At 40.7% G+C, this 26,922-nt stretch overlaps 2 protein-coding genes across 4 annotated transcripts in view; one reads left to right on the plus strand and one right to left on the minus strand.

Moving 5' to 3' along the window:
- The window catches only part of COA4 (cytochrome c oxidase assembly factor 4 homolog), a 32,156-nt gene that overhangs the window by 3,859 nt on the left and 1,375 nt on the right, over nucleotides 1-26,922 (plus strand). The window lies entirely within an intron of this gene.
- On the minus strand, nucleotides 294-26,756 carry PAAF1 (proteasomal ATPase associated factor 1). Of its 3 annotated transcripts, none has more exons than XR_012881261.1 (13): nucleotides 26,682-26,756; nucleotides 25,333-25,373; nucleotides 22,733-22,836; nucleotides 22,194-22,283; nucleotides 12,112-12,210; nucleotides 11,641-11,791; nucleotides 10,156-10,350; nucleotides 9,299-9,390; nucleotides 8,078-8,193; nucleotides 7,838-7,920; nucleotides 7,108-7,190; nucleotides 1,350-5,251; nucleotides 294-1,268 (listed from the first exon to the last, which is right to left on the minus strand). XR_012881261.1 is itself a non-coding variant. In XM_075851316.1 (12 exons), the coding sequence occupies exons 1-12, from the start codon at nucleotides 26,726-26,728 to the stop codon at nucleotides 5,174-5,176; spliced, it is 1,179 nt and encodes a 392-aa protein (XP_075707431.1). In that variant the 5' UTR covers nucleotides 26,729-26,756; the 3' UTR covers nucleotides 294-5,173. The 3 variants fall into 3 exon arrangements, 1 of the variants encoding a protein (XP_075707431.1); XR_012881260.1 differs by having other exon boundaries at nucleotides 294-1,113; nucleotides 1,155-5,251; XM_075851316.1 differs by having other exon boundaries at nucleotides 294-5,251.

Consider the following 26,922-nt stretch of genomic DNA (forward strand, 5'->3'; position numbering starts at 1 on the left):
ATAATTACGTATGTTTCTATAGCGCTGACATGTTCTGCAGCGTGGTAGTCAGATCCCCGTTTACATTGTCTGGGATCAGGTCTATATAATGGTGGGGGGGGGGGGGGGGGGGTTTGGCAGCAATGAGGGCCAACTCCCTAAGCGGAATCCCCGTACACAGCGTTGCCGACTCTGTGACCGGGGATTCCACTCCAAGATGAGCCAGTGACGTCAGACGACAGGGGCTTCTCCTGGAGTGGAATCCCTGGTCACAGAGTCGGCAACGCTGTGTACGGGGATTCCGCTTAGGGAGCTACAGTGGTGCTATCTAGAGGTGGCTGTGTGGCAATACCTTCAAGGGGACTGTTGGCTGTGTGGCACTACCTTCAAGGGCACTGTGTGGCGCTACCTTCAAGGGGGCTGTGTGGTACGACCTACAAGGGGGCTGTGTGGTGCGACCTACAAGGGGGCTGTGTGGCGCTACCTACAAGGGGGCTGTGTGGCGCTACCTACAAGGGGGCTGTGTGGCGCTACCTACAAGGGGGCTGTGTGGCGCTACCTACAAGGGGGCTGTGTGGCGCTACCTACAAGGGGGCTGTGTGGCGCTACCTACAAGGGGGCTGTGTGGCGCTACCTACAAGGGGGCTGTGTGGCGCTACCTACAAGGGGGCTGTGTGACATTATCTACAGGGGGTACTGTGGCACTATATACAGAGAACACTGCGGCATTAGCTACAGGGGTGTGTGGCATTATCTACAGGGGGTGTGTGACACTACATACAGGGCACATTTTCAGAGCCTAAACTACCATTTTGTGGACCATTGTAGTAAAAATTGTGAAAAAGCCAGATGGCAACTGATACATTTTTGCATCAGTTTTGCATCAGTTCTAATCACTTGAGACAAAAAAACTGATGCTGATACAACTCATTTGTGAACACACCCTTCGTGTTATTATATGCTAGATCTCCCCCGGTCACCTGTAAGTGTTATTATTATCTGATAGATCTCCCCCGGTCACCTGTAAGTGTTATTATTATCTGCTAGATCTGTCCCGGTCACCTGTAAGTGTTATCTGCTAGATCTGCCCCAGTCACCTGTGTTATTATTATCTGCTAGATCTCCCCCGGGCACCTGTAAGTGTTATTATTATCTGCTAGATCTCCCCCGGTCACCTGTAATTGTTATTATCTGCTAGATCTGTCCCGGTCACCTGTAAGTGTTATTATTAGCTGCTAGATCTGCCCCGGTCACCTGTAAGTGCTAGCTGCTAGATCTGCCCCGGTCACCTGTGTTATTATTATCTGCTAGATCTGCCCCAGTCACCTGTAAGTGTTATTATTATCATCTGCTAGATCTGCCCTGGTCACCTGTAAGTGCTATTATTACCTGCTAGATCTGATCCAGTCACCTGTGTTATTATCTGCTAGATCTGCCCCAGTCACCTGTAAGTGCTATTATTCTGAAGTGGAAGCATCTAGGAGTAAGAACAGTTCAGACACGGAGCTGAAGACCACGTAACACACAGAGCGGAAACATGTGATGTGTCATAATCTACTATCCTCTGTTGGATCGCTGCCTCTGGAAGTGACGACATCAGCAGCAGAACTGTCCGGAGCTTCATGAAATGAGTTTCCATTATCGCTGCACACGGGCCTGGGATCACAATGCCAAGCTGCGGCTGAGATGGTGTAAAGCGCGTCGCCACTGGCTCTGGAGCAGCATGTTCTGGCAGTCTGACGGAGGGATCTGGGTTTGGCGGATGCCAGGAGAACGCTACTTACCGGAATGCATTGTGACTACTGTAATTTGTGGGGGAGGAGGTTTTATTTTAGGGCTTGGCCCCTTATTTAAAGTGAAGGGTTAATAGTGCAGAATACAAAAGATTTTACACATAATTGTAGCTTTCAACTTTGTGGTAATAGTTTGGGGGTCGGCCCTTTCCTGTTCCAGTATGATTGTACCCCTGTTCACGCAACACGCTCTATAAAGACATAGGGTGAGGAGTTTGTTGTGGAGGAACTCGAGTGGCTGTACAGAGCCCCGACCTCAACCCCACTACAACACCTTTGGGATAAATCAGAACCCCAATTGCAAGCCAGACCTTCTCCCCAACATTAGCGCCTGAACCCACAAATGGGCACAAAATCCCACAGACACCCCAAAATCTTGTAGAAAGCCCCCAGAAGAGTGGAACAACCCCATATTAACCCCATGGAATGTGATCTCCAGGTGTAATGGTCAGGGGTCCACATACTTTTGGCCATATGGAAAACCTTTTTTTTATTTCTCTGCTTGCCATCAGTGAATGGGGACATTCTACTCCGCGGGCTGCAAATCTGTCCAGAACAAGTCCTGCTCACACTACTGAGGGTTTGTGACAGTTCTACTACTCTAAACAATCTTATATAGGCTGAACACAGCAGCTGGACCGTTCCAGACTTAACACGGATAGCTATTACTTACATCTGAGATTTTGTTACAATGTATCATTGTATCTGTAAAAGGCTTTAGCCTCTGGATCACTGACAGCAAGCAGAGATCTTGAAAATGTTGAGAAATTGGAACAGGAAGTATATTAGGTTCAGGAATTTTCATTAAACAATGACTAAAGGAATATTTCCACCTCAGACATTTATGGTATAGACATAAGATACGCCAGAAGTATCTGATCGGTGCGGGTCCCACCTCTGGGACTCGCACCTACCTGGAGAATGGGGACCCGTGACCCCGTCTCTTCATATAACTTCTATAGGAGATACAGAAACAGTACGCTTGCCTTCACTCTCCGCCCAGGCGAAAATAATAATCCCGAATTTTGGCATTTGCCTTATGAATAAGATTTTTAATAATTCTCGGTCCCGGCAGCGGCGTCCTGGTCACATGACAAAGATCGCGGTTAAAGGGGTTTCCCGGTTTTATGTAAATGACGCGTAATCGTCATATAATGAAAACTCTGCCACTTTATAATAGACTGTTTCAATTTCTCACAATTTTCGTGATCTCTGCTTTCTGTCAGTGAATGGGAACATTCTTGTTTAAATCCGGAGGCTGAAAACCACTACAAACCTGATATTTCTCCCAGCTGAGGGTTTGTCACATTTGCATCCGGTCTAGACAATCCTCTGTGAGGTAAACAGTCGAGACTCCAGACTGATACATTTTACTGATCTGTTGTAACAAACTATCGGGACAGGATAAAGGTTTGTGCTGTTGCACCGCAGAGGATTGTCTAGACTGGATACAATTGTAGCAAACCCTCAGCAGTGAGAAGTGTGTTAAGATGGGTTTTCAGCCTCTGGCTGTAAACATGACTGTTTCTATTCACTGACAGTAAGCAGGGCTAAAATAAATGTTCAGGAACTGAAGCAAAAAAATCTATTACAAAGTAGCAGAACTTTTTATTATACAATGCTGGAGCGCTAGTTACAGCTGGAAAATCCCTTTAAATTGTAGAATTTTCCTATAAATCCCAGCGGTGACTAATCCTCGTATAGGGTGATACGCTCCAGTCTATATGTGATGATCTTCGGCAGCGTCTCAATAATCCGCTTCACTGTCACAGTCCCGGCAGGATCAATTATGAATCATAAATGTCCATCGGTAAATCCGACCCTGTCCCAGTGGTCCCAGTATACAACGCACAGCTCAGACCCAGCGCTCCCAGTATACAACGCACAGCTCAGACCCAGCGCTCCCAGTATACAACGCACAGCTCAGACCCAGCGCTCCCAGTATACAGCACACAGCTCAGACCCAGCGCTCCCAGTATACAGCGCGCAGCTCAGACCCAGCGCTCCCAGTATACAGCGCGCAGCTCAGACCCAGCGCTCCCAGTATACAGCGCGCAGCTCAGACCAAGCGCTCCCAGTATACAGCGCGCAGCTCAGACCCAGCGCTCCCAGTATACAGCGCGCAGCTCAGACCAAGCGCTCCCAGTATACAGCGCGCAGCTCAGACCCAGTGCTCCCAGTATACAGCGCGCAGCTCAGACCCAGCGCTCCCAGTATACAACGCACAGCTCAGACCCAGCGCTCCCAGTATACAGCACACAGCTCAGACCCAGCGCTCCCAGTATACAGCGCGCAGCTCAGACCCAGCGCTCCCAGTATACAGCGCGCAGCTCAGACCCAGCGCTCCCAGTATACAGCGCGCAGCTCAGACCAAGCGCTCCCAGTATACAGCGCGCAGCTCAGACCCAGCGCTCCCAGTATACAGCGCGCAGCTCAGACCAAGCGCTCCCAGTATACAGCGCGCAGCTCAGACCCAGTGCTCCCAGTATACAGCGCGCAGCTCAGACCCAGTGCTCCCAGTATACAGCGCGCAGCTCAGGCCCAGCGCTCCCAGTATACAGCGCGCAGCTCAGGCCCAGCGCTCCCAGTATACAGCGCGCAGCTCAGACCCAGCGCTCCCAGTATACAGCGCGCAGCTCAGACCCAGCGCTCCCAGTATACAGCGCGCAGCTCAGACCAAGCGCTCCCAGTATACAGCGCGCAGCTCAGACCCAGCGCTCCCAGTATACAGCGCGCAGCTCAGACCCAGCGCTCCCAGTATACAGCGCGCAGCTCAGACCCAGCGCTCCCAGTATACAGCGCGCAGCTCAGACCCAGCGCTCCCAGTATACAGCGCGCAGCTCAGACCCAGCGCTCCCAGTATACAGCGCGCAGCTCAGACCCAGTGCTCCCAGTATACAGCGCGCAGCTCAGACCCAGTGCTCCCAGTATACAGCGCGCAGCTCAGACCCAGCGCTCCCAGTATACAGCGCACAGCTCAGACCCAGCGCTCCCAGTATACAGCGCGCAGCTCAGACCCAGCGCTCCCAGTATACAGCGCACAGCTCAGACCCAGTGCTCCCAGTATACAGCGCACAGCTCAGACCCAGTGCTCCCAGTATACAGCGCACAGCTCAGACCCAGTGCTCCCAGTATACAGCGCATAGCTCAGACCCATTGCTCCCAGTATACATCTCAGACCCAGCGCTCCCAGTATACAGCGCATAGCTCAGACCCAGTGCTCCCAGTATACAGCGCGCAGCTCAGACCCAGCGCTCCCAGTATACAGCGCAGCTCAGACCCAGCGCTCCCAGTATACAGCGCACAGCTCAGACCCAGTGCTCCCAGTATAGAGCGCAGCTCAGACCCAGCGCTCCCAGTATACAGCTCAGACCCAGTGCTCCCAGTATACAGAGCGCAGCTCAGAGATCGGCGAGCTGATATTTGCGGATAATCCCATCCCTGCAGCAGGTATAAGCCAACTTCTCAAAGACCGCAACCTGCAGAGAGACAAACAGGGAGATAATACAGAACGGTCCCCAACATCAGCTCATTGAGTGGACAGGTCACTGCCCTTCACAAGATCAGCACATGCCTCTCCTGAAATACTCTGTACTGCTGTGGAACCCTGCTCCTCCCTCAAACTAATGCTGTGACCTCCTAGTAGAAACACATACATCTCCTGAAATACTCTGTACTGCTGTGGAACCCTGCTCCTCCCTCAATCTAATGCTCTGTGACCTCCTAGTAGAAACGCATACACCTCTCCTGAAATACTATGTACTGCTGTGGAACCCTGCTCCTCCCTCAATCTAATGCTCTGTGACCTCCTAGTAGAAACGAATACACCTCTCCTGAAATACTATGTACTGCTGTGGAACCCTGCTCCTCCCTCAATCTAATGCTCTGCGACCTCCTAGTAGAAACGCATACACCTCTCCTGAAATACTCTGTACTGCTGTGGAACCCTGCTCCTCCCTCAATCTAATGCTCTGTGACCTCCTAGTAGAAACGAATACACCTCTCCTGAAATACTATGTACTGCTGTGGAACCCTGCTCCTCCCTCAATCTAATGCTCTGCGACCTCCTAGTAGAAACGCATACACCTCTCCTGAAATACTCTGTACTGCTGTGGAACCCTGCTCCTCCCCCAATCTAATACTCTGTGACCTCCTAGTAGAAAACACATACACCCCTCCTGAAATACTATGTACTGCTGTGGAACCCTGCTCCTCCCTCAATCTAATGCTCTGTGACCTCCTAGTAGAAACGCATACACCTCTCCTGAAATACTCTGTACTGCTGTGGAACCCTGCTCCTCCCCCAATCTAATACTCTGTGACCTCCTATTAGAAAACACATACACCTCTCCTGAAATACTCTGTGCTACCGGAAGACCTTGCTGCTCCCTTTATGTAATGCTTATAAGAATATACCTCTTCTGAAATAATCTGTGCCGCTGCGTTACCCTGCTGCTCCCACTATGTAATGCTTTCTGACCTCCTACTAGATCAGCATACACATCTCCTGACATACTATGTGCTGCTGTGGAACAATGCTCCTCCCACTATGTAATGCTCTGTGACCTCCTGCTAGATCAGCATACACATCTCCTGACATACTATGTGCTGCTGTGGAAAAATGCTCTCACTCTGTGATGCTCTGTGACCTCCTACTAGATCAGCATACACCTCTCCTAAAATATTCTGTGCTGCTGGGAGACCCTGTAACTTCCACTATGTAACTCTGTGACCTCTCTCAAATTCAGCACACTCTGCTCCTGAAATACTCTGTCCTGCAGTGGGACCCTGCACTTCCTAATGCTCTGTGACCTACTGCTAAATCAGTACACACATCTCCTTAAATATTCTATGCTGCCGAGAGACCCTGCTCCTAGCCACATGAAGCCTGATCCTCACTAATATCATCACCTGAGTGCCCCCCACATGATCAGCACAATCCTCTCCTGAAATACCATGTGCTGCTGGAAGATCTGATCCCTCCGCTATATAAGTAATTATCAGTCTGATCTCCCTCAAGATCATCACACTCCTCTCCTTAAATACTCTGCTGCTAGGAGAAAAAACTTCCATCGCCTAACACTTCTCTCACCAACACCCTCCATAGCGATTTGACAGAATACATCAATATCACATGATGCCGTACTAATGGACTTTCTGGATTATTGGAAAAATAAGGAGCAATCCCCTTACCCCTCACCTGAGGATCGAATTCTGGACTATTGGAATTTCACTACATTACTAGCCCCATGGCTGTTTTGGGGTCACATATTCTACCCCCCATGGGACAGTTGTTGAACAATATGGATTATACGCAGTGTGTGGGGTCTCTGACCTTATAAACAGGATCACAGTCCGGATCCGTCAGTTCCAGAAGATGATCCGAATCCTGCTGGAGGATGAAGCACGTCCCGTCCCCTGAGAAAATAATACACAGCATTTACCACGCGTCTCCATGAGGTCATGTATTAATTATCGTGCGATCATTTTTTTGGGGGTGTTTGTCGGAATATGTGCCCATTTGTGGGGTCAGGCGCTGATGTTGGGGGAGGGGGCCTTTGCTCATTATCTCCGTTCCAGTTCACCCCAAAGGTGTTGGACGGGGTTGAGGTTTCGGGCTCTGTGCGGCCACTTGAGTTCCTCCACAATAAACTCCTCACCCCATGTCTTTATGGATCTGGCTGTGTGCGCTGGGGTACAGTCATGCCAGAAAACAAAAGGGCCGAACCCCAAACTCTTCCCACACGCTCTTCAGTACGACCCATACTACTAGCAATGCTTGTCTATGGAGATGACATGGCTGTGTGCTTGATTTTATTCACCTGTTTGCAATGTGCGTGGCTGAAACACCTGAACTCAATAATTAGGGGTTCACATACTTTTGGCCATATAGTGTATCAATGTATCGCACCTTGGTAAGGTCGTAATATAGTGGCGTATAGAACAGCACCACCAAATAACGGAGTTCGGGCTGAACGGTCATACAGGCGCAACTTACAATTAATGTCGCAAACGTTTCTTCCAAACACTATTACTGCGTGACGCAGATTGCGTGGTGACCGCACCTTGAGTGGCGATGAAACCTTCCCTGAATGGCGCCAGCGATAATACCGGCGCTCCCGACTTGGACACGGTCCGCACAGGGGCTCTGAGAAGAGAAAAGATGCAATAAATCAGAACAGAACACGGGGTGCGCGCTCCAGACAGCGGCGAGATCCCATCACGAGACACGGGCAGCGCCGGCGTCTCCTGCGCGGAGAGGATCGGGTCTGCTCAAGGTCTGTGACGTCACAGGGTGCACTTACTTCGTGTTTCTGATGTCCAGCTGGTAGATGTTACCGTCTTGACCCCCTCCTAAGACGTTCACACTGGAGAGGAAAGTGCAACAATTAAAGGCGTCTGCGCCTTCAAAAGTGAAAACCTGCAATGTAAAGATGGCGAAAGGGGGGAGGGTCAGACACTCAAAGGGTAAAGGTGAAAAACATTAATCATCTCAGAATCTAATCTCATGTAACTCTATGGGAGCTGTATATATTTCTGTATGTAGTGATCTCCCCTAGTGGCGGCTGCAGGCAGCAGAATGTTATCATGTAACTCTATGGGAGCTGTATATTTCTGTATGTAGTAAGCTCCCCCTAGTGGTGGCAGCAGAATGTTATCATATAACTCTATGGGAGCAGTATATAGTGAGCTCCCTCTAGTGGTGGCTGCAGGTAGCAGAATGTGATCATGTAACTCTATGGGAGCTGTATATATCTGTATGTAGTGAGCTCCCTCTAGTGGTGACTGCAGGCAGCAGAATGTTTTCATGTAACTCTATGGGAGCTGTATATATCTGTATGTAGTGAGCTCCCCCCAGTGGTGCCTGCAGGCAGCAGAATATCATGTAACTCGATGGGAGCTGTATATTTCTGTATGTAGTGAGCTCCCTCTAGTGGTGACTGCAGGCAGCAGAATATCTTGTAACTCTATGGGAGCTGTATATTTCTGTATGTAGGGAGCTCCCTCTAGTGGTGACTGCAGGCAGCAGAATATCTTGTAACTCTATGGGAGCTGTATATTTCTGTATGTAGGGAGCTCCCTCTAGTGGTGAGTGCAGGCAGCAGAATGTTACCATGTAACCCTATGGGAGCTATATAGATCTGTATGCAGTGAGCTCCCCCTAGTGGTGGCAGCAGAATGTGATCATATAACTATGGGAGCTGTATATATCTGTATGTAGTGAACTCCCTCTAGTGGTGGCTGCAGGCAGCAGAATGTTATCATGTAACTCTATGGGAGCTGTATATATCTGTATGTATTGAGCTCCCTCTTGTGGTGGCTGCAGGCAGCAGATCATCATGTTACGCTATGGCTTCGTGCAGGGGATTTGTTGTAGATGTTTGATATACACTTTCTAGCTCTAGACCCCCACCATTAACCCCTTCATAAGCCCAAACCAACACAAATACTAGGTGTAAACCCCCAAACCACTGTAGACCTCCAGGAATTTTAGATACTAACCCATAATCCCCATGGATACTTACAGACTGGCGGCTCTGCAGACTCACACCCTCCAGCTTATTATCTTCTCTCGCCAGCAGCAGTAACTTTCCTTCAGTCCCTGTTTCCCGGTCACCTGCAGCCCAGAGAGAAAGTGATAGTTTATATAGAGCCACTAGTGCGGAGAGCGACCCTGTTGCCCCTCCCCCTCTTTATTAGACCATGACTTTTATTGAGAACTGCGATAGTTTGATCCTGACCACCTCGATACAGCACGTGAACCCCGTGGAGCTCAGATCCCCCCACTAACTTCTTTATGATCAGCTAAATTTGTTCGTTTTTTGCTTTTCAGCAGCCATTTTTTTTTTAAATTGATGTGTCTGTAGGACGCCTTGTTTTATACAGGAGAAATTATATTTTTTCCTGCGCAGTTTGGGGGTATTAAAACATTACTGTGTCACTTCTGGAATTTATTTGTGTAGCGTAAATACGGGGAAAAATATTTTTGGCTTTTTTTTTTTTGTTGTTTTAATTTTTTAGTGGTCATTTTTTTTATATTTTTTTGTTCCATTTTTTTTTTACCCATGAAGGGATAACTTTTTTTTACACCTTTATTTTATACTTATAATGTATTAGCCTACTTCTGTATGCGGATACATTACACTGTGTCGCTATGACAACACATACTGTAGTGTGCCCTAACAGCAGGCAGCCCTAGGTTCCCCAATCTCCCATCACGTTACCGGGTCTTCGGTGATGCGATTGAAGAAGTGTCCCCATTGATCATGGACCGCGGCGATCAAAGGGTTAAACGGCCAGGATCGGAGGTTCCTCTGATGCAGGGAATTTTAGCGTAACTTAATTCTTCACATGTACACAAGACAAGGCAGCTTCCACTTACTTGGGGGTGTTTCTGGGGTTCCCAGGTCAATGGTGTTATCAGCGACACCTACGGCGATCCCATTAATGACAGCTCCGCAGTCCGCCACCACTGCCAGGCAGGTGGATTCCCCACAGTCCCATAATCTAGCTGTACCGTCCCTGGAACAGGACACAACGTTTCTACCACGATCGACCACGGCCAAATCCAAAATTCCTACAGAATGTATACAACAGATTCTTATCACTGACAGCAAAGAAAATCAAGATAGAGATATATATATAATATATGGAAATCTAAAGGGAACAGCAAATATGTTAACGGGTGGTGGAAATGCTATTGTTGACTCCACAGACGTCTCCAGAAGAAAACGGTGATCGTGCTGGGAAACCGCTGCACCCCTTTGTCTCATCTCGAAGTGACAATAATAGGCTGACCATGTGATCGCTGAGAAAAATCGTAAAAATCGGAAGTGATCGCCGGGGGTCACAGTTGTCAGACCCCCACTAATTGGATTGCATATCCTAGAAACATGCTATTAGTGCCTTAAAGAGGATCGGTCACTAGTCTTTTATTGGCCAATCTCATAGGCGCTCTCACGCTGATAATAATCTAAATTGTTTCCCAAAATGTTTTTTTATTTTCACAGTTAGGAGTCTCTTTCTGAATATGCAAATTAGGCTATACTAGCCAAAGGGGCGGTATCGCTGCTCTCTGTGGGCGGGGCATTGTTGCCTGTATGAAGCGTCACACAGCTTCTCCCCTTCCCTGCACAGCGTGTTCCGGGTAGTCGTCCTGGCGAGGCTGGAGTCGATGCAAAGAGTCTTCCGGGATGAGTGCTAAGGCGATATGGTGAAGGACCTGTGTGAACACAGCATGATCTCTCGATAAAAGCTGATTGAACAGCGTCATACAGACAACAAAGACACCGCCCACAGAGAGTGGAGCGTTACCGCCCCTTTGGCTAGTATAACCTAATTTGCATATTAAAAAAGTCTCCTAATTGTGAAAAAAAAAAGGTTTTTAACAGTATTACAAAGTCAGACATCCCTTTTAATCATCAATGATGTGACCCTATAAAGGATAATTTATGGGGTAAGTCCACGAGTTTCACGGTTTTAAAGTGATTGATGTAAAACCGTGTGACCTCACCCCCAGCGATCAGCTGTGATCTGTGGAGTACCTGGCAGTAAGTGTTCAGTAACCCTGCAGCACCACCACAGGAGAAATGAAGTATTACACATTGTCCATTCATATGAACGTGTTATCTGTGTAATACAGGACAGGACGGGTCCTCTAGAGAGAGAGACGCTCTATGTAACAGCTCTCCACCCTGACCAAGAGATGAGGATCCTGAACAGAGGACCCCCTCTATATTATACAAAAATGTCCTAATAGGGTGGAACAATGTGGTGCCTCAAAATCTAGCCCATGGCAACCAAAAATAACAACATGGATGTAGAATAGTTCATAGACGGGACTACAGTAAATATAGCGGTAACCCACCTCCTTTATGTCCTTTGAAGGTGACCGGGCAGCTGGCGTCTTCCACAGACCAGATCTTCACCTGTGCGTCCATGCCGCCACTTAGCACCACCATACCGGAGGGGAAGAACGTGCAGCAATTAACATCATAGACGTGACCTTCCAGAACTCTCTGGGGAGGACAAGGACCCCAAAATTAAGAACAGCCCCCGTGGAGGATTTATACTTCACTTTTAGACACATTTTTATTCAGTATATTCTGTAGGTGTCCAGTCATTAATAATACGAACTATTGTAATAGCAGTTACATTGAATACATATAATAGTGTCAGTACAGAACAAAGCGGCAGATAACAGGGAACAACTACAGGATTACTGCCAGGGATATTATTTATTAGCCAGTGTAAGGCAGTTCTGTCAATTGGGCTGAGACTTTAGGTCAACTACCGAATCTTACAGATAAATACAGAAGACGACCTGAACAAATCTTACTCGTGTCTCCCCATTATTAGTCTGCCAGATCTTCATCGACCCATCTGCACTGGTGGAGACCCCTAGACCCCCACCACTGGAAACATCCAGACATGTGACCTGCAAACATAACACGAGCATAGTCAGGTAACAGTAACATGGAGATAGGAGCAGTATTATAGTAGTTATATTCTTGTATATAGGAGGCAGTATTATAGTAGTTATATTCTTGTATATAGGGGCAGTATTATAGTAGTTATATTCTTGTATATAGGGGCAGTATTATAGTAGTTATATTCTTGTATATAGGGGGCAGTATTATAGTAGTTATATTCTTGTATATAGGGGGCAGTATTATAGTAGTTATATTTTTGTATATAGGAGCAGTATTATAGTAGTTATATTCTTGTATATAGGAGCAGTATTATAGTAGTTATATTCTTGTATATAGGAGCAGTATTATAGTAGTTATATTCTTGTACATAGAGGCAGTATTATAGTAGTTATATTCTTGTATATAGGAGCAGTATTATAGTAGTTATATTCTTGTACATAGGAGGCAGTATTATAGCAGTTATATTCTTGTATATAGGGGGCAGTGTTATAGTAGTTATATTCTTGTACATAGGGTCAGTATTATAGTAGTTATATTCTTGTATATAGGGGCAGTATTATAGTAGTTATATTCTTGTATATAGGGTCAGTATTATAGTAGTTATATTCTTGTACATAGGGGGCAGTATTATAGTAGTTATATTCTTGTATATAGGGGGAGTATTATAGTAGTTATATTCTTGTATATAGAGGCAGTATTATAGTAGTTATATTCTTGTATATAGGAGCAGTATTATAGTAGTAATATTCTTGTATATAGGAGGCAGTATTATAGTAGTTATATTCTTGTATATAGGGGCAGTATTATAGTAGTTATATTCTTGTATATAGGGGGCAGTATTATAGTAGTTATATTCTTGTATATAGGAGGCAGTATTATAGTAGTTATATTCTTGTATATAGGAGGCAGTATTATAGTAGTTATATTCTTGTATATAGGAGCAGTATTATAGTAGTTATATTCTTGTATATAGGAGCAGTATTATAGTAGTTATATTCTTGTATATAAGGGGCAGTATTATAGTAGTTATATTCTTGTATATAGGGGGTAGTATTATAGTAGTTACATTCTTGTATATAGGAGCAGTATTATAGTAATTATATTCTTGTATATAGAAGCAGTATTATAGTAGTTATATTTTTGTATATAGGGGCAGTATTATAGTAGTTATATTCTTGTATATAGGGGCAGTATTATAGTAGTTATATTCTTGTATATAGGAGACAGTATTATAGTAGTTATATTCTTGTATATAGAAGCAGTATTATAGTAGTTATATTTTTGTATATAGGGGAAGTATTATAGTAGTTATATTCTTGTATATAGGTGCAGTATTATAGTAGTTATATTCTTGTATATAGGAGCAGTATTATAGTAGTTATATTCTTGTATATAGGCAGCAGTATTATAGTAGTTATATTCTTGTATATTGGGGCAGTATTATAGTAGTTATATTCTTGTATATAGGGGGCAGTATTATAGTAGTTATATTCTTGTATATAGGAGCAGTATTATAGTAGTTATATTCTTGTATATAGGGGCAGTATTATATTACTTATATTCTTGTATATAGGGGCCAGTATTATAGTAGTTATATTCTTGTATATAGGAGGCAGTATTATAGTAGTTATATTCTTGTATATAGGAGGCAGTATTATAGTAGTTATATTCTTGTATATAGGGGGCAGTATTATAGTAGTTATATTCTTGTATATAGGGGCAGTATTATAGTAGTTATATTCTTGTATATAGGGGGCAGTATTATAGTAGTTATATTCTTGTATATAGGAGCAGTAGTATAGTAGTTATATTCTTGTATATAGGGGCAGTATTATAGTAGTTATATTCTTGTATATAGGGGGCAGTATTATAGTAGTTATATTCTTGTATATAGGAGCAGTATTATAGTAGTTATATTCTTGTATATAGGGGGCAGTATTATAGTAGTTATATTCTTGTATATAGGGGGCAGTATTATAGTAGTTATATTCTTGTATATAGGGAGCAGTATTATAGTAGTTATATTCTTGTATATAGGGGGCAGTATTATAGTAGTTATATTCTTGTATATAGGGGGCAGTATTATAGTAGTTATATTCTTGTATATAGGGGCAGTATTATAGTAGTTATATTCTTGTATATAGGGGGCAGTATTATAGTAGTTATATTCTTGTATATAGGAGTATTATAGTAGTTATATTCTTGTATATTGGGAGCAGTATTATAGTAGTTATATTCTTGTATATAGGGGGCAGTATTATAGTAGTTATATTCTTGTATATAGGGGCAGTATTATAGTAGTTATATTCTTGTATATAGGGGGCAGTATTATAGTAGTTATATTCTTGTATATAGGGGGCAGTATTATAGTAGTTATATTCTTGTATATAGGGAGCAGTATTATAGTAGTTATATTCTTGTATATAGGGGCAGTATTATAGTAGTTATATTCTTGTATATAGGGGGAGGTATTATAGTAGTTATATTCTTGTATATAGAAGCAGTATTATAGTAGTTATATTCTTGTATATAGGGGGCAGTATTATAGTAGTTATATTCTTGTACATAAGAGTAGTATTATAGTAGTTATATTCTTGTATATAGGAGCAGTATTATAGTAGTTATATTCTTGTATATAGGGGGCAGTATTATAGTAGTTATATTCTTGTATATAGGGGCCAGTATTATAGTAATTATATTCTTGTATATAGGAGCAGTATTATAGTAGTTATATTCTTGTGTATAGGGGGCAGTATTATAGTAGTTATATTCTTGTATATAGGGGCAGTATTATAGTAGTTCTATTCTTGTATATAGGGGGCAGTATTATAGTAGTTATATTCTTGTATATAGGGGGCAGTATTATAGTAGTTATATTCTTGTATATAGGGGGCAGTATTATAGTAGTTATATTCTTGTATATAGGGGGCAGTATTATAGTAGTTATATTCTTGTATATAGGGGCCAGTATTATAGTAATTATATTCTTGTATATAGGAGCAGTATTATAGTAGTTATATTCTTGTGTATAGGGGGCAGTATTATAGTAGTTATATTCTTGTATATAGGGGCAGTATTATAGTAGTTCTATTCTTGTATATAGGGGGCAGTATTATAGTAGTTATATTCTTGTATATAGGGGGCAGTATTATAGTAGTTATATTCTTGTATATAGGGGGCAGTATTATAGTAGTTATATTCTTGTATATAGAAGCAGTATTATAGTAGTTATATTCTTGTAAATAGGGGCAGTATTATAGTAGTTATATTCTTGTATATAGGAGCAGTATTATAGTAGTTATATTCTTGTATATAGGAGCAGTATTATAGTAGTTATATTCTTGTATATAGGGGGCAGTATTATATTAGATATACTCTTGTATATAGGGTGTAGTATTATAGTAGTTATATTCTTGTATATAGGGGGCAGTATTATAGTAGTTATATTCTTGTATATAGGGGGCAGTATTATAGTAGTTATATTCTTGTATATAGGGGGCAGTATTATAGTAGTTATATCCTTGTATATAGGAGCAGTATTATAGTGGTTATATTCTTGTATATAGGGGCAGTATTATTGTGGTTATATTCTTGTATATAGGCGGCAGTATTATAGTAGTTATATTCTTGTATATAGGGAGCAGTATTATAGTAGTTATATTCTTGTATATAGGGTGCAGTATTATACTAGTTATATTCTTGTATATAGGAGGCAGTATTATAGTAGTTATATTCTTGTATATAGGGGCAGTATTATAGTAGTTATATTCTTGTACATAGGGAGCAGTATTATAGTAGTTATATTCTTGTATATAGGGGCAGTATTATAGTAGTTATATTCCTGTATATAGGGGGCAGTATTATAGTAGTTATATTCCTGTATATAGGGGGCAGTATTATAGTAGTTATATTCTTGTATATAGGAGCAGTATTATAGTAGTTATATTCTTGTATATAGGGGGCAGTATTATAGTAGTTATATTCTTGTATATAGGGGCAGTATTATAGTGGTTATATTCTTGTATATAGGCGGCAGTATAATAGTAGTTATATTCTTGTATATAGGGAGCAGTATTATAGTAGTTATATTGTTGTATATAGGAGCAGTATTATAGTAGTTATAGTCTTGTATATAGGGGCAGTATTATAGTGGTTATATTCTTGTATATAGGGTGCAGTATTATAGTAGTTATATTGTTGTATATAGGAGCAGTATTATAGTAGTTATAGTCTTGTATATAGGGGCAGTATTATAGTAGTTATATTCTTGAATATAGGGTGCAGTATTATACTAGTTATATTCTTGTATATAGGAGGCAGTATTATAGTAGTTATATTCTTGTATATAGGGGGCAGTATTATAGTAGTTATATTCTTGTATATAGTAGTATTATAGTAGTTATATTCTTGTATATAGAGGCAGTATTATAGTAGTTATATTCTTGTATATAGGGTCAGTATTATAGTAGTTATATTCTTGTATATAGGGGCAGTATTATAGTAGTTATATTCTTGTATATAGGAGGCAGTATTATAGTAGTTATATTCTTGTATATAGGGGCAGTATTATAGTAGTTATATTCTTGTATATAGGAGGCAGTATTATAGTAGTTATATTCTTGTATATAGGGGGCAGTATTATAGTAGTTATATTCTTGTATATAGGGGCAGTATTATAGTAGTTATATTCTTGTATATAGGGGGCAGTATTATAGTAGTTATATTCTTGTACATAGGGGCAGTATTATAGTAGTTATATTCTTGTACATAGGAGCAGTATTATAGTAGGTATATTCTTGTACATAGCAGCAGTATTATAGTAGTTATATTCTTGTACATAGGAGCAGTATTATAGTAGTTATATTCTTGTATATACGGGGCAGTATTATAGTAGTTATATTCTTATATATAGGAGGCAGTATTATAGTAGTTATATTCTTGTATATAGGGGCAGTATTATAGTAATTATATTCTTGTATATAGGGGCAGTATTATAGTAGTTATATTCTTGTATATAGGGGCAGTATTATAGTAGTTATATTCTTGTATATAGGGGCAGAATTATAGTAGTTATATTCTTGTATATAGGGGCAGTATTATAGTAGTTATATTCTTGTATATAGGGGGCAGTATTATACTAGTTATATTCTTGTATATAGGGGCAGTATTATAGTAGTTATATTCTTGTATATAGGGGCAGTATTATAGTAGTTACATTCTTGTATATAGGAGCAGTATTATAGTAGTTATATTCTTGTATATAGGAGCAGTATTATAGTAGTTATATTCTTGTATATAGGGGCATTATTATAGTAGTTATATTCTTGTATATAGGGAGCAGTATTATAGTGGTTATATTCTTGTATATAGGAGCAGTATTATAGTAGTTATATTCTTGTATATAGGGAGCAGTATTATAGTGGTTATATTCTTGTATATAGGAGCAGTATTATAGTAGTTATATTCTTGTATATAGGGAGCAGTATTATAGTGGTTATATTCTTGTATATAGGAGCAGTATTATAGTAGTTATATTCTTGTATATAGGGGCAGTATTATAGTAGTTATATTCTTGTATATAGGGAGCAGTATTATAGTGGTTATATTCTTGTATATAGGAGCAGTATTATAGTAGTTATATTCTTGTATATAGGGAGCAGTATTATAGTGGTTATATTCTTGTATATAGGAGCAGTATTATAGTAGTTATATTCTTGTATATAGGGAGCAGTATTATAGTGGTTATATTCTTGTATATAGGAGCAGTATTATAGTAGTTATATTCTTGTATATAGGGGCAGTATTATAGTAGTTATATTCTTGTATATAGGGAGCAGTATTATAGTGGTTATATTCTTGTATATAGGAGCAGTATTATAGTGGTTATATTCTTGTATATAGGGGCAGTATTATAGTAGTTATATTCTTGTATATAGGGGCAGTATTATAGTAGTTATATTCTTGTACATAGGAGGCAGTATTATAGTAGTTATATTCTTGTATATAGGGGCAGTATTATAGTAATTATATTCTTGTATATAGGGGGCAGTATTATAGTAGTTACATTCTTGTATATAGGGGGCAGTATTATAGTAGTTATATTCTTGTATATAGGGGCAGTATTATAGTAGTTATATTCTTGTATATAGGGAGAAGTATTATAGTAGTTATATTCTTGTATATAGGGGCAGTATTATAGTAGTTATATTCTTGTATATAGGGGACAGTATTATAGTAGTTATATTCTTGTATATAGGAGGCAGTATTATAGTGATTATATTCTTGTATATAGGGGCAGTATTATAGTAGTTATATTCTTGTATATAGGGGGCAGTATTATAGTAGTTATATTCTTGTATATAGGGGCAGTATTATAGTAGTTATATTCTTGTATATAGGAGCAGTATTATAGTAGTTATATTCTTGTATATAGGAGCGGTATTATAGTAGTTATATTCTTGTATATAGGGGACAGTATTATAGTAGTTATATTCTTGTATATAGGAGGCAGTATTATAGTAATTATATTCTTGTATATAGGGGCAGTATTATAGTAGTTATATTCTTGTATATAGGGAGCAGGATTATAGTAGTTATATTCTTGTATAGAGGAGGCAGTATTATAGTAGTTATATTCTTGTATATAGGGGCAGTATTATAGTAGTTATATTCCTGTATATAGGAGCAGTATTATAGTAATTATATTCTTGTATATAGGGGCAGTATTATAGTAGTTATATTCTTGTATATAGGGGCAGTATTATAGTAATTATATTCTTGTATATAGGGGCAGTATTATAGTAATTATATTCTTGTATATAGGGGCAGTATTATAGTAGTTATATTCTTGTATATAGGGGCAGTATTATAGTAGTTATATTCTTGTATATAGGGGCAGTATTATAGTAGTTATATTCTTGTATATAGGGGGCAGTATTATAGTAGTTATATTCTTGTATATAGGGGGCAGTATTATAGTAGTTACATTCTTGTATATAGGGGGCAGTATTATAGTAGTTACATTCTTGTATATAGGAGCAGTATTATAGTAGTTGTATTCCTGTATATAGGGGCAGTATTATAGTGGTTATATTCTTGTATATAGGGGCAGTATTATAGTAGTTATATTCTTGTATATAGGGGCAGTATTATAGTAGTTATAGTCTTGTACATAGGAGCAGTATTATAGTAGTTATATTCTTGTACATAGGAGGCAGTATTATAATAGTTATATTCTTGTATATAGGGGCAGTATTATAGTAGTTATATTCTTGTATATAGGGGCAGTATTATAGTAGTTATATTCTTGTATATAGGGGGCAGTATTATAGTAGTTATATTCTTGTATATAGGGAGCAGTATTATAGTAGTTATATTCTTGTATATAGGGGCAGTATTATAGTAGTTATATTCTTGCATATAGGAGGCAGTATTATAGTAGTTATATTCTTGTATATAGGGAGCAGTATTATAGTAGTTATATTCTTGTATATAGGGAGCAGTATTATAGTAGTTATATTCTTGTATATAGGGGCAGTATTATAGTAGTTATATTCTTGTATATAGGGGGCAGTATTATAGTAGTTATATTCTTGTATATAGGAAGTATTATAGTAGTTATATTCTTGTATATAGGGGACAGTATTATAGTAGTTATATTCTTGTATATAGGAGGCAGTATTATAGTAATTATATTCTTGTATATAGGGGCAGTATTATAGTAGTTATATTCTTGTATAGAGGGGCAGTATTATAGTAGTTATATTATTGTATATAGGGGCAGTATTATAGTAATTATATTCTTGTATATAGGAGCAGTATTATAGTAGTTATATTCTTGAATATAGGAGTAGTATTATAGTAGTTATATTCTTGTATATAGGGGCAGTATTATAGTAGTTATATTCTTGTATATAGGGAGCAGGATTATAGTAGTTATATTCTTGTATATAGGGAGCAGTATTATAGTAGTTATATTCTTGTATATAGGAGCAGTATTATAGTAGTTATATTCTTGTATATAGGAGGCAGTATTATAGTAGTTATATTTTTGTATATAGGAGCAGTATTATAGTATTTATATTCTTGTATATAGGAGCAGTATTATAGTAGTTATATTCCTGTATATAGGGTGCAGTATTATAGTGGTTATATTCTTGTATATAGGAGGCAGTATTATAGTAGTTATATTTTTGTATATAGGAGCAGTATTATAGTATTTATATTCTTGTATATAGGAGCAGTATTATAGTAGTTATATTCTTGTATATAGGGGGCAGTATTATAGTAGTTATATTCTTGTATATAGGGGCAGTATTATAGTAGTTATATTCTTGTATATAGGAGCAGTATTATAGTAGTTATATTCTTGTATATAGGAGCAGTATTATAGTAGTTCTATTCTTGTATATAGGGGCAGTATTATAGTAGTTATATTCCTGTATATAAGGGCAGTATTATAGTAGTTATATTCTTGTATATAGGGGGCAGTATTATAGTAGTTATATTCTTGTATAGAGGGGCAGTATTATAGTAGTTCTATTCTTGTATATAGGGGACAGTATTATAGTAGTTATATTCTTGTATATAGGGGCAGTGTTATAGTAGTTATATTCTTGTATATAGGAGCAGTATTATAGTAGTTATATTCTTGTATAGAGGGGTAGTATTATAGTAGTTATATTCTTGTATATAGGGGACAGTATTATAGTAGTTATATTCTTGTATATAGGGGCAGTGTTATAGTAGTTATATTCTTGTATATAGGAGCAGTATTATAGTAGTTATATTCTTGTATATAGGAGCAGTATTATAGTAGTTATATTCTTGTATATAGGGGGCAGTATTATAGTAGTTATATTCTTGTATATAGGAGCAGTATTATAGTAGTTATATTCTTGTATATAGGAGCAGTATTATAGTAGTTATATTCTTGTATATAGGAGCAGTATTATAGTAGTTATATTCTTGTATATAGGAACAGTATTATAGTAGTTATATTCTTGTATATAGGAGGCAGTATTATAGTAGTTATATTCTTGTATATAGGGGGCAGTATTATAGTAGTTATATTCTTGTATATAGGAGTCAGTATTATAGTAGTTATATTCTTGTATATAGGGGGCAGTATTATAGTAGTTATATTCTTGTATATAGGAGTCAGTATTATAGTAGTTATATTCTTGTATATAGGGGGCAGTATTATAGTAGTTATATTCTTGTATATAGGAGCAGTATTATAGTAATTATATTCTTGTATATAGGAGGCAGTATTATAGTAGTTATATTCTTGTATATAGGAGGCAGTATTATAGTAGTTATATTCTTGTATATAGTAACAGTATTATAGTAGTTATATTCTTCTATATAGGGTGCAGTATTATAGTAGTTATATTCTTGTATATAGGGGGCAGTATTATAGTAGTTATATTCTTGTATATAGGGGGCAGTATTATAGTAGTTATATTCTTGTATATAGGGGGCAGTATTATAGTAGTTATATTCTTGTATATAGGTGGCAGTATTATAGTAGTTATATTCTTGTATATAGGAGCAGTATTATAGTAGTTATATTCTTGTATATAGGAGCAGTATTATAGTAGTTATATTCTTGTATATAGGGGCAGTATTATAGTAGTTATATTCTTGTATATAGGGAGCAGTATTATAGTAGTTATATTCTTGTATATAGAGGGCAGTATTATAGTAGTTATATTCTTGTATATAGGGAACAGTATTATAGTAGTTATATTCTTGTATATAGGAACAGTATTATAGTAGTTATATTCTTGTATATAGGAGCAGTATTATAGTAGTTGTTTTTTTGTCCATTCAACAACTGAATGAGTTTGTCCCTTATTTTCCCGACTCCTCTTGCTGTTCATACATAATACATTACTCAGCAGCAGGTGACACTGGTCACAGGATTGTGGAGCATTTTCCCCTGAATTCTTGTGTAGACAGGCAAGGAATAATAATAATAACGTACACTTTTCTTATGGACTCTTGAGAAGCTGGTGTAAGGAGTCAAAAATGTACAGGAGACGTTCTCAGCAGGACAGGAGATGTGGAGACTCTTCTGTAGAAGTAAAATGTACACTTCAGGAGGGAGCAATGCCCACATCTGATACATATAGTCAACGGTGTCCGATAAATACTATTAAAATATTACATTTTCTTTAACAATGACCATATCATTATTATAGCGGCTTTCTGACTTATCCATTGAAATGAATAGAAGCCCTGAGAGATGTTTGCGTTCACTCTTCTACGTTGGTATGTGGGCTGCTATGTGGACGTTCTTACTTTAGAATCTCCTTGGACAGAGAAGTTGTGGCTATGGAAGTGACAAAATGCAGAGAAAAAAGGGAAGGAAGTAGTAGACTTGTATGCAGGTCGAGTGACCAGGTGACTAAAACACTCAGCTCCAGAGCCTCCAAAATGGCCGTCTATGGTTGACTATAGTTTTATAATTATGATGGCGGAGCGGCACTTTGGGTACAGTTTTGAGGAGAAGGACTGCGATACCTTAGTGACTTCAAGAACAGAGAATTCCACTGAAGACGTAATTTCAGGGGTCCCATCTGGACCGCTTCCTCCACACTTCAGGGTCCCGTAGACCGTAGGCTTTCCTAGAAGACAGAGAAATCTAAAGTTAGCAAGGAATCTAATTTCAAGGACGCAACTTATACTCTGGATATTGCAAGGAAAGATGGGTTGTCACCGATAAAGGGGAGGGGCTAATATTTTTGTATATGATGTGTAAGTCATTTCCTGTGACTGAGAGTAATACAGATAAGTCCTTGAGTCGCCACTTCTGTTGATTAGAAAATCATAGCGGCTTTCTTCCAAAAACAGCGCCACACCTGTCTATGGGTTGTGCCTGGTATTGCAGCTCAGCCCTATTCACGTCAATAGGACCGCAATACTAGACACATCCATTGGATGGTGTGGCGCTGTTTCTGGAAGAAAGAGGTCATGAGTTTCTAATCCTGTACAATCCCTCTCGGAATAGGGCTACACGGCGACTTTGGCCGCATGACATGTGGCGCGGTCAGGAATGGCTGTGTTGTCCTGCCTTTATCACGTTGCGACCCACGGGTTGCTGTAACTGAAACAGGACTGTCGAAAAAAGCCGGCATGTTCAGATTTCTTGCGACTGTCGTGTCACGACCACAATGAGTTTCAAAATCTGCGCTGCAGGCAGCGCGACACCGTGATCTATGGCTGAATGACCTTTGTTATATTGTAGCCCTAATGCCAAGTTTTTATCCTTTCTTGGGAAAGCTGGGTGACAACCAGTATGTCTGACATTACACTCCCCTTTCACACATGCACCTCGTTACACTGAACGGCCATTTTTTTAGATCCCCATCTAGTAGCGCGTTGGACCTCCTCTGGCCTTCAGAACCGCCGCAGTTCATCGTGGGCCGGACTCCACCAGGTGTCGATCGTTCTGCGGGAATATTGTCACTTGTGCACCGGTTCGCTTCTCACCGTACAGTGTCACTCTGCCACAGGGTAAACAGCCGCCATGAAGGGATGAACTTGGTCGGCCACAATGTTTAGGTGAACCCGACTGAACCGTCCGTCCACAGGTATAAGAGGACCAGGGCGCCAACAAAACATCCCCCACCCCATTACTCCACCTCCATCCACATGGTGCCGCAGAAAGCCGGATCATGTGACCAGGCGATGTTTTTCCACTGCTCAGTGATGTCATTTTTGCGATCTTTCGCCCACTGGAGTCTTGTTTTTGTGTTTTCATTAGAAATCAATGGCGCTAGAACCGCTCGTCTGCCGTTATAGCTCATCCGGGATCAGGAGCGGCGACTTGTGGGTTCGGACACGTTATTTAGAGCGCCGGTGTGTCTAATAAAGTGGCCCCTCAGTGTTTACAGCCATCCACCCCTTGCTCTGGTATTGATGTGTATGACTGAATAACTAGACAGATTTACAACTATGGGGGTGAAACGTCCGGGTGACATCCCGTGTGAGACCTGTAGAGGCAGCCATGTTGCTACACCCAAAGAGATGGGATTAAAAACGGATAAATTGAATATTTACAAAGTTGACAGAAGAGGACGACTCAAGGATTTCCATTAGGATCCGAAATTTCCTTCCATTGACATATTCTGGGTCCGTCAGGTTTCCATCTCCTGCCAGTGTGAACAGAGCTTTACCAGGGATCTTCTTTTAAAGGGGCTCTCACTAGGACAATCCCTTTCTATATACTGTATTAAGGCATATGGGCATTAAAGAGTGGGGTCCTCTACATGGGACCCCCCTCTATGAGCAAGTAGCTAACAAAGAGCCCCTTCTCTGGCAGACCCGTCCACATATTACATCAAATCTTCTGTACGGCAGATCGCAACATTCCCGACCCCCCCCCCCCCCTCCCCAACACCCAGCCGACACCCGGGATCAGCGGCCAGGAACATCGATCGCACTGTACCTAGCCGTTTAACCCCTCAAATGCTGAGGTCAATTGCGACCGCAGCATCTGAAGCGTTGAAAAGAGAGGGGAGGCCCCCTCCAACAGCGCAAAGCGATCTGGGGTTCCCAATGGTTGTCATGGCAGCCCAGGGGCCTAATGAAGGCCCCCCAGGTCTGCCGATCTAACGATTGCTGGTTCAAGTCCCCAAGGGGGACTAATAAATGATGTCCAAAAAATTATTTTTTTCAGTTTCCCAGTAGATTAAATGGTACTTTAAAGGCTATCAATACAAACTGCAACTCCTCCCGAAAAAATAAGGCCTCGCACCGCTCCATTGACGGAAAAATAAAAAAAAGTTATGGCTCTTGGAACGCGGGAGTGAAAAACAAAAAAGAAATACTGAAAAATGTCTCGGTCCTGAAGGGGTTAAAGGTGTTAGAAAAACATTGATGCATTTTTGCAAAAATAGCGCCACACCGACCCATGGTTATTTATGGTATTACAGCTCTAATGAAGTGAATCGGTCTGGGCTGCAATACCACACACAACCTGTAGACAGATGTGGCGCTGTTTTTGGAAGAAAGACGCCATGTTTTTCAAATCCAGTAAATCCTATTAAGGGTCTGCATAGATCTCAGCCAATGTCGGGCACCTCGTCTCACCCACTACCGGCATCAGTACGACGTCTTACCTGGGATCTTACACGAGACCCACGCCTCTCCTTCCGCCTTCCTGAAAGACAGAAAAAGTGTCATGAAGCCGGGGACTGCACGTTTTTTCATGCGTTTTTTTGAGCCGTTTTTCTATTGACACAATCAAAAACGTCTCAAGAAGTGAAATGCACTTCTTTTTACAGGGCGTTTTTTTTACGCGCCGTTGATTCAAACGACCGCATAAAAAAGCGCCCCGTCCGACCAGAACGTCGTTTTTCCCATTGAAATCAATGGGCAGATGTTTGGAGGCGTTCTGCTTCAGTTTTTCATGGGGTGTACACCCCGAAAAACACTACGTGTGAACATATCCTTAGGCCGGGTTCCCACGGGATGGATACGCTGCGTAAAAACCACTCAAATTATCCGACCTGGAACCCGCAGGACATTCCATCCGAAAAATCATTAAGCCCACATACTTGTCACGGTCACAGCTGTTTTATAGGGCAGTAGTCTGTTATCTGTGGTCGAGGAACTACAACTCCCAGCATGCCCTGACAGTCACAGGCTGTATAGATAGTCCAAGACTGCACCGAGGTGAACTCAACCTGTCCAGGTTTGTATATAATGAAAAGTTCTGCAACTTTCCAATAGACTTTCAATTCATCACAACGTTTAAGATCTCTGCTTGTTGTCAGTGAATGGGTACATTCTTGTCTACATTCAGAAATCTGTACATATTTAAGCAGAGAGTTTGCTACAATGTATCAGCGCAGGTAACATTTATCAGTCTGGTGTGCGGAGAGTTTAGTTCACGGAGGATTGTCTAGAGGGGTAAAAAGAGGGAATAGGGCAAATGGAAGGGTAACAGGGTCCAAGCGAGACACCCCGGGCCGGCCTAATTTTTGGGCGAAATTAGTTGTTGTTATTATTGGTACAATTTTACATATAATTTATTAAATATTAAAAATAAAAAAATTTTGCTCAACTTTATTTTTTTATTTTTTGTCCCACAAGCTGCGTTCGTTTGATCGCTGGTATAATGCCTTGGAATACTTAGTGTATCACACGACCGCGGCATCTAAGGGGTTAAACAGAACCGCAGTGACAGTTTCGCACCCTCCGTGACATGACAATATTCGCCCGTTTAAAGGGACAGAAAAATGTAAATAAAATTTTGCGCAGCCAATGTATAACATATAACTGTGGAAGCTTTACGTCCCTACATGTTTTAAAACTACAACTCCCAGCAAGCCCTCACAGTTCAATGCTGCCAGGGCACACTGGGAATTGTAGTCTCACAACATCTGGGGCCCATAGGTTGCACACACTAATGTACAATGAACATATATAACTGGGATAAATTCCTGCCACCGATTGCAGCACCCACCTCAAATTACGAGCCCAGTCGCACTGGATAAAAATCCTGGCGGACATATTGGTGCAGGCAGAACACAACCGGAACTTGACGTCACGACGGAGGCGGAGACCTTTAGTGAACAGGAAGTAGAACTCCCTCGTCACAAGAGGTCGCCGCGCATGTGCAATAAAAGTGTCTCTGTCCGCGGTGTCTCCAGCTGTGCGCAGTGTAATGACACTTGGACTACGATAAAATGGCGTCCGCCTGTGCT

The sequence above is a fragment of the Rhinoderma darwinii genome, chromosome 2 (assembly GCF_050947455.1).
Source record: "Rhinoderma darwinii isolate aRhiDar2 chromosome 2, aRhiDar2.hap1, whole genome shotgun sequence".
NCBI classification, from domain to species: Eukaryota; Metazoa; Chordata; class Amphibia; order Anura; family Rhinodermatidae; genus Rhinoderma; species Rhinoderma darwinii.